The 14,231-nt window shown below is 30.3% G+C and overlaps 1 protein-coding gene across 1 annotated transcript in view; it reads right to left on the reverse strand.

Moving 5' to 3' along the window:
- Positions 1 to 927: 927 nt before the first annotated feature.
- Positions 928 to 14,231, reverse strand: part of LOC136208130 (heavy metal-associated isoprenylated plant protein 3-like) — a 36,489-nt gene continuing 23,185 nt past the window's right edge. Inside the window, exons 4-7 of the mRNA XM_065998949.1 lie at positions 1,671 to 1,796; positions 1,372 to 1,592; positions 1,213 to 1,297; positions 928 to 1,130 (exon numbers count right to left, since the gene is read on the reverse strand). Coding sequence (XP_065855021.1) covers positions 928 to 1,130; positions 1,213 to 1,297; positions 1,372 to 1,592; positions 1,671 to 1,796 — 635 coding nt within the window. The remainder of the gene's footprint in view (positions 1,131 to 1,212; positions 1,298 to 1,371; positions 1,593 to 1,670; positions 1,797 to 14,231) is intronic.

A 14,231-nucleotide genomic window follows, 5' to 3' on the forward strand; every position in this document is an offset into this window, starting at 1 on the left:
CCTGGATTCAAACTCGTGGAGATCTCTAAGACTAACTTAACTACAAGTAGCTGTGTATTTACCAAACTCAAAATTTTCTTCTTGTTTGTTTTGGTACTGCTAAAAGAAAGCCAATGTACTGTATCAAGGACACCAATTCTTAATTATTATTACTAATGATAAAAATTCACAGTAATTATCATTACACTTTTAGCCCTATTACATATCATTACTCTTTTAGCCCTATTACATATCGTAGCTGCTAAACTCAAAATTTTCTTCTTGTTTGTTTTGGTACTGCTAAAAGAAAGCCAATGTACAAGGTTGTATGTAATATTATATACAATAGCCGTGATCGCCGGCTATATCATTCTCCGTCGTCGTTTTACATGATGGAACAAGCATGGGGATTGTAGTCGCTGAACATTTGTGCTGGATTCATTGGTGGATGGTTGTACACTGGTTCAATATTATTGTAGATCGGAATCAGGTAACCTTGATTTACCGGGTTATACCCATAACCGTATTGTAGATGTTGTGGGTCAACAGTGTAGCTCTGAGAAAATATCCTGTCCAGCCAATTAGTCGGAACATATGCCGGATAATAGTCCATTTTATTTGTTACCTCCGCCATAGCACCACCGTCACCACTAGCTGCTGTCCCCGTCGCCGGCGCTGGATCTGGAGCAGGAGCAGGAGCTTTTTTGTTCTTCACCTTTGCTTCTTCTCCTCTTTCACCACCTTACTCATCATCATTCTTTTTCTCTCCTGCTCCGGCTTCATCTTTCTTATCATCATTCTTTTTTTCTCCAGCTCCGGCTTCATCTTTCTTACCATGGCTCTTTTTCTTGCCGGCTTTGGAGCCAAAGCCTTCTTTATTGTCATCCTTCTTTTCCTCGCCTCCTCCGTCCACTTTCTGAGCATCATTCTTTTTCTCGCCTTCTCCGTCTACTTTCTCAGCATCGGTCTTTTTCTCGCCTCCTCCTCCGTCTCCGTCGCCGCCGCGGACTTCTTTCTTTGCCTCGTCTGTCTTCGGACCTCAACCAACGTCCGGAACTTCTCCGACAGGTAAGGCACGAGGTCCTTAACTTCCATTGTCCCCTTCACCGTTACCAGATCCTTTCTATCGTCGACTGCCACGCTCTCAACTCCTGTTAATGGGTAACGTCAGTTATAATTTGAAAAAATATTTGTATAATGGCAGATATTAAAATATTCTGAAAATTTATCTACCTTTGATTTTTCTGATGATCTTCTTCATTTTGGTAATGCAATCATCACAATGAGTTCTGATTTTCAAAACTACCATAATCTGCATCTGATTAATTAAATCCAAACGAGTTAATCACTGTAATCAGAAACGGATTTAAATTAATTATTTTATTCTTATACCTCTTCAGGTGGTGGTTTCTTCACCTCCGGTTTCTTCTCGGCGGCTTTCTCATCCGCTTTCTTCTCACCACCACCGCCGGCTTCTTTCTTCGGCTGCGGAGATACAATCTGTACTTCCTTCTTCATTTTCTTTTCCAGCCTCGCTTTCACTTTCTCAGGGTCAACCTCCCCGGTCACTGTCAATTTGTTCGATTGACGATTGGTCTTCGCCGACTCCACACCTTCAACAACAAATCACAAATTTCAATTGGCAATCCAAATCAATCAAACCAAATCAATCAATCCTATTCAATTCTCACCTTCTAAATGCTTCACCGCTCTTCTAATTTTCTTACAAGAGCCTTCACAATGCATGTCGACTTTGTAAACAGAAACAGGCTTCGGTTCATCCTTTTTTTCGCCGCCGTCGGCAGTGGCGGCAGCCGCTTTATCTCCTTCACCTTCTGTCTGCTCATAAGAAAAACAAAATTAGATCAGAGAGAAACTCTTAATGAATATTCGAATCAGTAAAGTGTGATTCAAAGCCAAACCCATCGATTAAAGATATACAGTGTTAAAAACATTGGTAGAGTAATTTTAATTTTAATTTCAATTACACTTAATTCAGCCAAACTTTTAATTTTTCCAAATTTATCCACCTAAAAAAATAATGTTTTAATCAATTTTAATTTTTCAATTTTTTTGATTTGAAGTTTTTTTAATGAGGGAGAAAGTTAATGTTTAGAGAAACAAAACTTCAAAAATGATAATTTTGAAAAATAAAAAATATGATTATTTAATTTTTAAAAATTTTCATTTTGAGATCGATATTGGTCAATTTGAAAAAATAAAAATTTTACCAACCACATATACCGATCTAAAAAAATGTGAAATCATGTAACATTTATTTGAAATTAACTCAGACAACTCACTTGATGTGGTTGAGTAACAAACTCCATCGCTATATCTATGTCGTCGGAACACTTTCGAAAAGCTAGTTTGCTCTTCGCATACATAGCTTTAATCATTAGATAATCTTGGAGGTCCTCCATCACCATGGCCGCACTTTTGAAATGTTTCCACATTTAGATTGATCTTCGTTCGGTGTTTGTCAAGCACTTCAAATGGGTGAGATCGATGGCCTAAAGATTTAATATAAAATGGTTTGTAATGACTGAAAATTCAACTAATTGAATAAAATTAACTTTGAAATAAGGGATGTTTGATTACCTACTTTTCTCTTTAGGTTTGCTTTTTTACTTTAAAAGAGAGACTTTTATGGATTGGGTTAGACATCATTTGTTTGTCTTTTATAGCTGAAAAATCAATCTTTTCAATCGTAACAGTCAATTTCATTGAATTTTCAGTTTCAAATTTATTTACCTTATAACCGATTAAATTTAATTTCATTGAATTTTCAAAATTAATTAAATATAGTCAAATATACATCTTACCATTTTTAAGAAAAATGCATTCCAAAATTTATTACATTATAACTGTCCCAATTTTTCAGTTTTAAAATTGTATTCCATTCTAACTTATTAAAATTCAATTAATTGTTTTATAATGGTTAAAATACATTAATAGCTTCTGAACTTATCTCAAAATGTTGATTGGCCCCCTAAACTTATAAAATGTTTTGTTAACTCCCTCAACTTGCTTAAATTAACCTATTGGCCACCTAGATTTGTTTAAAATGAAATATTGGTCTTCTAAACTCGCCTATAGTGATTCATTAGCCTATGAACTTGTTTAAAGTGATATTCATTTCAATTTGTTTAAATCTATAAAAATAAAGTCAAAACTTAAAAAATAAAGGTCTGATTCGTAATTCTATATCTTTAAAACAAATTAACTTTCTATTTTTTACACCTTTATGGCGTTTTTATAAGATTTAGGGACTTAATCATTACAGTTTAAGTAAGTTCATGAGCCTAATGAGACACTATGTAAGTGTCGGAGATAATAAAGGTTTTTGAACAAATTCAGAAAGCAACTGATGTATTATACCATAACTTTACAAAATGTAAGTCGTCCAGGCTATCTCGAAAAAAAATAATATAATACTCATGTTGATTAATAAACACAAAATGGGAACAAGAAAAGAAAGTAAAGAGTAGAATTTGTTCAAATTATACCTACAATGGGATTTGGTTTTAGAATTTGTGTCACATAAAGGATGCAGTTTGTAAATAAGAATCACAACTAAGAAGATGTTAATTTTTTCCTCAATACATACAATTAAATTGCATAAGGATGAGACCACATTATGAACAAATGAAAAGACAAACCTTTGGGCAATATGTTCAATATCCTCTTTCTGAACGACTTTAGGATCATCGAACCCAACCATATAGTTGTGTAAATCAGCAGACACAACATCGGCAATACACTAATTCATGGGAAAGACCATGGAACCACCTGCAGCACCTATATCAGCAACCCACACAAAGCCAAATCAATCCATAAACTAATATCAGAAAATTGAGATGTAAGATTAAGAGCCATAGTTCAAATAGCTTCAACAATACAATTGAAAGACGTTTGTAAAATTATAACCGTAGTAGCTTCCTCAATCCAAAAATAATTCGCATCAAATAGTCGAATTCATTTTCTCGACTCAATTTTCAAATAAATACCACAAGCATAAAATTATACTTCAAATTAATCATTTTATAATTAAAATCAAAAGTAAATACTTTAAAGAATCTATTTCAATAAAAAAAAACCATAAGTTTGACAATTTCATCAAATTAAACTCACTCAAATATTATAGAAATAGACTTAAATAAAATTTATACCAAATACTTTATCGGACTATTTTCATACATTTTTATTGGACTATTTTCATACATTTTTATCGGACTATTTTTATTTGCCATTATCACCGGAATAGTTCATGTAATACTGATCAGTTGGACTCGTGACACTGTACTATTTTTAAGTTCCAAACTCTTATACTAATTTTATATTCGATACCGTCTCTACTTGGTAAATATCGGCATTGGTCCTTGTATTTATTAATTTTAACTTTTGCTTAAAATATTTTATTCATAAGATTTAAAATAATCGAAATATTCTTATTAGATTATTTTCGGTCACTGAGATATTAATTTTGAACCGACGTAGTTAATTTGGACCAATTATACCTTTAAACTCGTAACACGGCTAAAGGTCTTAATACGGAATTTTACTTCGATAAATCTAAAGGACAACTAGTCTAAAATTTATATTTTTATATTTTATTAGTAACCTATAGGCTTGATAAATTACTAATCACAACCCTATTAAAATTTAACGCAACTACCGAAACCAAACTTACACAAAATCATACCGATAACATTTTAAAAATAATTTGAATCTAAAATACAGTTACCGAAATATTGTCGCCGAAATACTGTTTTTGGTCGCCGAAATGCCGTTTCTAGTCACCGAGAGGTCGTTGGCATCTAAATATCACCGACATCAAAAGAATTGTAAAATTAAAAAGATAACCCTATTAATTGAAAATCCATTTAATAGAACCATTTTATTATAGATAAATTCATATATATATATATATATATATATATATTTAGAAAATCATATAGAAATACTAAAACATTTTCTTCTTTATTTTCTTCACGAAACTCCAAGTTGAATTGGCCCATTGAAGAATAAAAATGAATTTTTGCTAAAGGGAAAATGATTGAATAACCAAAATTTTAAAAACTAATTTTTTTTCTTTTTGATATGTCAAGTAGCACCTCAAATATAGACTTTTCTAAAGCTTTTTCTTTTTCATTTAAAAGAAACATTTTTTTTTCAAACAAACCTCTCATTTCTCCTGTACTTATAATAAAGAAGAAATTACATCAAAAATCATGTTTGAATTTTAATTTATATTTAAGTAATTCCTATATTTGTGTTTTATCATTTCTTATTTTTATTTTTAATTTTGTCAAAATTCAGTTATTTTCTTCATTATTCAAAAACCATAATTTTGAAAAAAAAAAGAAAGTGGTATACGGATGTAGTAAAAAAAATTGAAAAATATGACAAAATAATAAATTATTCTTTGAGTACGAGGAAATTATAAATATATACTTGATTCATGACTTTTGTCTAATTCACTCTATAATAAAATAGTTACATAAGTCATATGTAATGTTTTTCTTTTATTTGAAAATGGACACATGGATTATGAATTGTTGAGATATGGACACATGGCTTTTAAATATTTAAAATGGTGACATGTATATAGGACATGTGTCTTATCACATGTTACTCATAATTTTTTTAATTAATTCATAATTAGATTATAATTAATATTATGGTTATATTAATTGTGTGTTTTAATTGTCCACATGTTACTTACTATCACATATTTAAATTATTTATAGTAAAATAAATTCTAAATTTTAAATTCGTGTATATATAATTTGGGAATTGGTAAAATATCAATTTTGATCCTTTTAATTTATAACATTTTATAAAACTTTACCCAAAACTTTTAATGTACACCTAAAAACATTAAATTAGAACATAATAGTATACTTAAATTTTATAATTAACTAACACTATCTATTTCGAAAATAAAAATTTAGACACGGATGTTACAATTCTACCCACCTTAAAGAATTTCGTCCTCGAAATTCATATCGATTTTTACTTAGGACAATTAATCGTTACAATTACTTAATTATGATTTTTTTTCTTCCTAACCCACTATCGAGCTATATAATGTTCAGACTTCTATCCCAAAATTCACATTCGTAAATCACAATCCACCACTCTAGGTCCGAAGAAAATAACCTAGGCTCTGATACCAAAATGTCACACCCGACCCAAATCGGCTTCGGGTATAAACGAAAAATAGGTTAACGGGCATTCGTAAGACAAAAAGGCGAATCGATTTTCTAATAGATAAAAATTTATTTAAACTACCTAAAGTTTTATTTATTATTTGGCTTGGACTCGATAATTCTATCGAGCTTCCTACGTATCCCGAACTTCTTTTAATCTTTAAACCAGGAATCAAAGCCACGTAGTTCTACCTATTTTAGGTAGTTCTGATAGGCAGTTCTCTTAACTTATTAACTCATTTTAACTTATTGACACGTTGATTGATTCACTAATAACTTAATTATATATTTCACTTTATTACTATATAATTTAATATATATAAATCACTTTATCAAAACGAATCAAATCGAATAACGTTTTATCAAAACGAATCGAATCGAACACCGTTTTATCAAAACAAATAATGTTTCATCAAACGCAATCAAATCGAACAACGTTTCATCAAACCGACGCTTTATCAAACCAAATTCGTAATCAAATCAACGTAAAATTATATTTCAAATCATCAAGCCTTTTCAAAACGTAATACTAAATTTACGTGTGTGTCCATCCTCGAATTCCACCCGTGTAGCTGATCATAACATCAATCATATCAATAATCGAGATATCTCATTCATATCTCACCTTGCCTAACGTTAGGACTACCAGCCGTGCACTCTGGCCATACCGCCCTTAGGTATGGTCTTACAATTCTTACAACTCCTACCCCGGGCAATCCTAGATGGACAAAACCATTTTATCTTTCAAAATATCACAACATAAAAATCATATTTGATTTCAATTCAAATCTCATAAATAATAATAATAACCGTAGTAGCTTCCTCAATCCAAAAATAATTCGCATCAAATAGTCGAATTCATTTTCTCGACTCAATTTTCAAATAAATACCACAAGCATAAAATTATACATCAAATTAATCATTTTATAATTAAAATCAAAAGTAAATACTTTAAAGAATCTATTTCCATAAAAAAAATCATAAGTTTGACAATTTCATCAAATTAAACTCACTCAAATATTATAGAAATAGACTTAAATAAATTTATACCAAATACTTTATCGGACTATTTTTATACATTTTTATTGGACTATTTTCATACATTTTTATCGGACTATTTTTATTTGCCATTATCACTGGAATAGTTCATGTAATACTGATCAGTTGGACTCGTGACACTGTACTATTTTTATGTTCCAAACTCTTATACTAATTTTATATTCGATATCGTCTCTACTTGGTAAATATCAGCATTGGTCCTTTTATTTATTAATTTTAACTTTTTGCTTAAAATATTTTATTCATAAGATTTAAAATAATCGAAATATTCTTATTAGATTATTTTCGGTCACTGAGATATTAATTTTGAACCGACGTAGTTAATTTGGACCAATTATACCTTTAAACTCGTAACACGGCTAAAGGTCTTAATACGGAATTTTACTTCGATAAATCTAAAGGACAACTAGTCTAAAATTTATATTTTTATATTTTATTAGTAACCTATAGGCTTGATAAATTACTAATCACAACCCTATTAAAATTTAACGCAACTACCGAAACCAAACTTACACAAAATCATACCGATAACATTTTAAAAATAATTTGAATCTAAAATACAGTTACCGAAATATTGTCGCCGAAATACTGTTTTTGGTACCCGAAATACCGTTTCTAGTCACCGAGAGGTCGTTGGCATCTAAATAGAGATGGAAAGTCATTTGGATCGAAACATTTGGATCGATCGTCGATGAACTCATTCCACATAGAGATGGAAAGTCAGAGTTGAGGGTGCGTACAAAGGAGAGCCAGGAGAATATTAGGGCTGTAAAATGAAATTATTAGGGGGAAAGCATTTTTGTTTTCGGGAAAGATCCCCCTTTTTTTTCCAATTAATAATATATGGTCGCGGATAGATAAATGAATTGGTAACAATAATTTTTTACTTGTAACTCAAATTTATATGTGACAATTACAATTGTAACGGTAAATATAAAAAATGTTACGATCATTTATAATTGTTACAAACATTTCTTTTGTGACAAGTTAAAAGAAATTATCACAAATTATTTATTAATTATGTGACAATATATTTTATTTGTAACTAAAATATGTTTGTTATAATTAATCGTTGTAACGAAAATATTTAAAAATATGTGATAATATATTTATAATTATCGTAAAATCTAATGGTGACTATCTAAAATAATTGTTACAAATTATTTAATAATTTTTTGATAAAACTTTTTATGGATAACTAAAATATTTTTGTTATTAGTTATAATTTAATTCTTGCAAATTGATTCAAAAAAAATAAATTTAATTATTGCAAAATAAAATAGTTATAATTTTATTTGATACGAAAATAGTTATAATTTAATTGTGTGACAACTTTTTTTTTTTTTTAAATTACTATTATAAACATATATCTGTACTAAACATTAAAACAAAAGAAAGAACAATACCAAAACCATAAAAACCCTAAAATTAAAATTTCATTCGAGACAGACACAGAAGAGCCCTTGGCCAGCGCCTTGCAGTGCCGCCGCCGCCGCCGTCGACCTCGCCCTCGCCCTCGCCCTCGCCCTCTCCTTCGCCGTCGACCTCGTCCTCGCACTCGCGATCTCCGTCGACCTCGCGCTCGCCGTCGAAATCGTCCTCGTACTCGCGCTCACCGTCGACCTCGCACTTCGCCTTCCTCGATATCGAAAGCTCTTCTTCGACTTATCATTTGTGGTGTCCGCACCCATGTCCGCATCCGTGTCTGCACCTGAGTCGGTGCTTCATAGATGATAACTATTGTTTCAAGATCATGTTTTGATAGAGCCACATTTTTACCCATTTTTCCCTCATGAACAAAAAAGTTACTGCTTGGTTGATTAGTGTAGTCTTGCCTAGGAGAAAAGGATTCAACTGGAGTTCTTCTGTTAAATTCTGACAGTACACCTGCAGAAGTTGACCCCAAATGCTCATCCTTAACATGTGATGATACGTCTACTCTACAAATTTGTTGGAATTGGCATGTTGCTCTAGAATTGGGGTAATTGGAATTGGCATGTTGCTCTAGAATTGGTGTAATGCCTTCAGGCTGACACTGATTCAGTTAATTGAATTTCTGGCTTGGTATGAGTCCTTTTGAGCATTGTGAATAGTGACTTGTCAGTTGGACTAAAAGAAGCATCACACGTAGTTTAGGACAAAGGTTTGTTTTTGAGATCCCTTCATGATACTCTTTGTTTGACAAGATTCAGCCCCTTTTATTGCTCTTATTCATGCTCTATCTTTGTCTCTTCTTTTCTTATCTTTTTTTTAATGTTAAATATTTCAATTGTGTGGTAATCTTGAGCGAAAATGTTTTGTTAGAGCATTGAGAGAATAATATTTTTTGTTGAAATGTTACTCCATAGCTTGAAAAGCTGGTTAAGTAGGAGAATTTGTCAGTCCTTAACCCTCTTCTTCTAAAATTCGGTATTTTAATCATCTAAATACAATAGCAGATAACAATAATCTTTTGTATGTTTCTCTTCGTTGAATATTGTGTTGTTAATGTCCACAATTTTAGTGGAGAACTACCTCTTGCTCTCACTCATATGACCAAATTAACAGAAACATAAGTAATCTATCAACCTTAGCTATTGCGTATGCTAATAATAAATATATATAGAGAGATCATAATTTGCAGGCATATGTAGTAGGATTAGAAGTTACAACTTCAATGGGAAACTGCCCAGTTTTATTTAGAGCTGGAAACAACTCAAGATCTTGTAGGTGTTTCTTTGTATCAGACAATTCCAATGTACAAAACTATGGGGAAAGGTTCTAAGTTTCTTGACTTGGAAAACATGGAAAACATGATGTATTTGTAAGTCATTCTTACCGAAAACATGTAATACTTTTTCCCCTTATCTTTGAATTTTAAAAGATATATCATGTTTTTATAGTAATATTGATGAAATTTCTTTCTTCAAATTTTGACTGTTTACATTATTCTTATGAACTAGTAAGTTCCATTTGACCTATTTGTGTCAGTGTTGATTTCTACATAGCTTTTGTATCTTACCGAGTTTATGTCATCTTATATTTTGAGTACAGTAGCTTATATTTTCATACAGGCATATACAATTGAGTGGCTAAATATGTAAAACTAGTTTGTATGATTTCAGGTCTCATTTTTGAAGATGAAAAGGAGAAAAAGAACAATTCTAAGCTTTTTCTCATAGAATTCTTAGGGTGTTATATACCTGAAGTTCTATGAGCATCATTTATGAGTTAGAATTGTATCATTCATATAAGCTTAAAGCTCCTAATATTACTTGTTAAGAATAAATGGTGGTTATAGATTCAGATAAAGCTTAAAGCACCCTTTAAAGGGTAAATTTACCTCTTCACCTCTACAAAATGTTGTGTGATGGATGGCTCCTTACCTATCCATTTGGAATATTTGCCTCTTCAAGTAGCAAAATGGATAATATTGTACTAAATGTAGACAATTAAATTGAATATTTACCTAACTTGTTTTTATAGGTGGCCTTTTCAGTTGGCTCAAAGTTGAATCCTATTGTTGTAAGGTTGATCATATTTGCACTCTTTGGGTTTCTATTTGTATTCTGTTGTTTTTAAATGTTTGATCTTTTGAAGATAAAAACAAGGTAGAATACAGGGCCTGAAATCCCTTCATATCAAAATTAGCTGCTGACATTCTTGGTGGTGTTGATCACGTTTGGTGTAAGTTTGATTGGGATTTTTTATTTTGTGTTACCATTCAAATACATTTGTTGATAAATTTTGAAGTGCAATTGACATGGTTGTAATGCGACTAATTCATTCTTTGATGAATTTATAAACCTATTTCTTTACCTTAGAGCAACTTCTGGCACTACGTTCCCTCGTGTGTCTGACCTTTTTGCTCCTGTGAATACTGATTTGTTAATGTTAAGTTTCATTTTATTTGTTTGTAGTATGTTGCTTATAAGTTGTTGTTTGAATTGGCAGACCGGAGTTATCTAAGCGGAGCTATAAGTAGTGAAAGAACAATGTATATCTCACCACTGCTAAGGATGACAATCTAAAAGGGAACAAGATCTGTATTAAAGAAAGCACTCCTTTGAAATTAAAGACTTGTCTTGCAGTTCCTCACGAATATTTATGGTGTGACTGAGATGGTCCAAAGATTTGGACTCATTTCTAGGGATTCAATTGGGTGGTTAGTCATGACTATGTAAATTGATACTTTTATTGAAATTATTGTATTATTTTAAATTTAATCAATAAAATATTTATATATATATATATATTTATTTTATTTATAATTAAGCTAGCTAATATAAAACAATAATATAAAATGTATTAGTTACAATAATTTCTTTTACAGATTTATATATGTGACAATTTTAATTTTACGAAATCATAATTGTAACAAGATAAATGGACACTCATTTATATTAGTTACTATTATATTTTGTTATAAAATTATATTTGGAACAACTAAATATTGTCACATACATAAGATGGTAACAACTTAAAGTTGTCACTGTATTTAAATAATTTGTAATAACACAAAAACATTGTAATTAATATACAATTGTTACAATATAAAAACAGTGTTACGGATTTATATAGGTGACAATTTTAATTGTTACAAATTTATTTTTTTGTAACAATTAAGTAAGATTGTCACACGATTTTAGTTTTAATTAATAGATAATTTGTGACAACATACTTTGTTTGTGACAATATTTTATTTTCCAGTTACAAAAAAAGTTGTAACAATTAAAAGTAGTGTGACAACAAACTTATTATTACAAAAAGTAATAATTCCTGTAACAATATTTTAATGTCACATTTGTCAAAAATATTAGCAACGGAGTTATACGTGACAACCTCCGTGACACCTACTTATCGTCACATATACAATTATGTGACAATTTTTTAGGAGTTTGTGACAATACTTGTTGTCACAAACAACCCGATTACTTGTAGTGATACTTAAAATTTAGGAAGACTAATTTTACAATAAATCTTCAAAGTTTATGGTTTTTTTTTTAAATTCAAATTTTATGTTTGCTTGTTATTTAATTAAGCCAACATTATTGAGTCATATTTAAAAATAATTTTTTTTGAACCATAAAAATAATTTTTAGTGTCTAGTTAAAAAAAGTACAACTTGTAAATTACTAGATTATAAAAGGCATAAATGAATAAAATGATGTTGAATTTCTTAAGATGAGATAAAATAAAAGTGTTTTTAAATTAAAAAGTACTAGCATATTTTTTTTGTCAATGCAATATTTAAATCGTTTTTAATTTTAACAAAAAAAAAATGCTATTTCTTAAATATGTAATTAAATTTTTAGAAATGCCAACAATAAATTACAAATGTGAATTATAAAAAAGTCACATAAATAGATAAAAAACTTATGGTAGAATTTTTAATTATAAGGACAAAAAAAAGTATTTTCAACTTTAAAAATATTGGAACACTTTGTACTGACACAAAATCTAATTTATCGTAACTTTAAAAATTGTCCATGTTTTTTTAATCTAAAGTAACGAAGTTTCAATTTTTTAAAATGTTATTAAGTGATTATAAAACACGAGACAAACGTAATTGAATTTTTAATATAAGGACAAAATGAAAATGTGTTTTCAAATTAAAAAATTACCTTAACACTTTTTAGGGATATAAAATTTCACACGTCTTTAACTTTTAAAAATGTCGATGCTTTTTCCAAAATAGCGCCATTAAATGATTATAAAAGGGGACACCAATTAAAAAACGTGGTTGATTTTTAAATAAGGGGATAAAAATTAAAAAAATATTCAAATAAAAAAATACGGAGACACTTGTTCATGACGCAAATTCTAAACTGTTTTTAATTTTAAAAAAGTGTTAATGCTTTTTTCAAAAGCGTAGTTAGTTTTTTAAAGGACCAACTTATAATAAAAAGTGTCTTTAAGAGACGGTAAAGACCGACATAGATACAAAAGTGTCGCTAAATTTTAAAATATAGAGAATATCCTCAAAAACGTCGCGAAAAAAGTGTCGTAGTAGACCTTTTTTTGTAGTGTATATAAAATAAAATTGTAGGTGAGGAATTGTCTTAATAATGGTTCACTGCATTTTTTTCACAAAAATGGCAAATGCCTTATCCATAAAAACTCACAAGATTTCATCAGTGCTTGTATAATTATTTATATTTATGTTTATAAAAATATATTATAATTTATATATATATATATATATATATATATATATATATATATATTATCGGGCTGGATCGGGCCGATGTAAAATTGGTAAAGCTCAAGCTCGCCCAATTTTTGGCGGGCTTATACGAGCTTGGGCCAACCTGGGTCTGATAGCATTTTTATGTGTCCAAACCCGGTTAAATGTGTCACACCCGACCCTAAATGACCTCAATCGGCATCGGACCTAAAATCATCAAATGAACTCCAAATTTTTCCCGTAACACCAAATAAAAATCACACACCTAATAATTATAATATATATTACCATCAAGGTATAAATTCTAGAAATTTAGACACGGACGTGACAAAATGGGCATGGGCCTGGGCGGGCCGGACGACCGAGCTCGTTGACCCATGCCCAGGTCTATATATAAGAACTTAGAAATTTCTCTTATACTGTGTGCCTGCACATCACCTCAAAATCTGATGTGGTGTGTCATGGCAAATAGAAACATGACACCAATAATAAAAAAAATCTAAATTGAGTTTTTTCGTTGGATAAGTATAATTTATCTAACAAAACCAAATAACTTTTATCTCTCTTCTGAAGATTCAACTCCGGCAAGATTACAACTCTAGACGGTGCTGCTAATATTTTTCTGATCGTTCTTTTCCGACAATCACCACTTCTCTATCCATTTTCTTCTTCCACTACCTTTGATCGTTTTTCTTTGTCTATTTTTTGGTCGCCGTGACAATAACTCTACTAAAAAATCTTTCAAGTTTTTTGGATCTGGATTTTTATTTTAAGTCTAGAAAAAGAAAGATGTTTTTTAGAAAACCCATAAA

Source organism: Euphorbia lathyris, chromosome 10 (genome assembly GCF_963576675.1).
Source record: "Euphorbia lathyris chromosome 10, ddEupLath1.1, whole genome shotgun sequence".
Classification (NCBI taxonomy): Eukaryota; Viridiplantae; Streptophyta; class Magnoliopsida; order Malpighiales; family Euphorbiaceae; genus Euphorbia; species Euphorbia lathyris.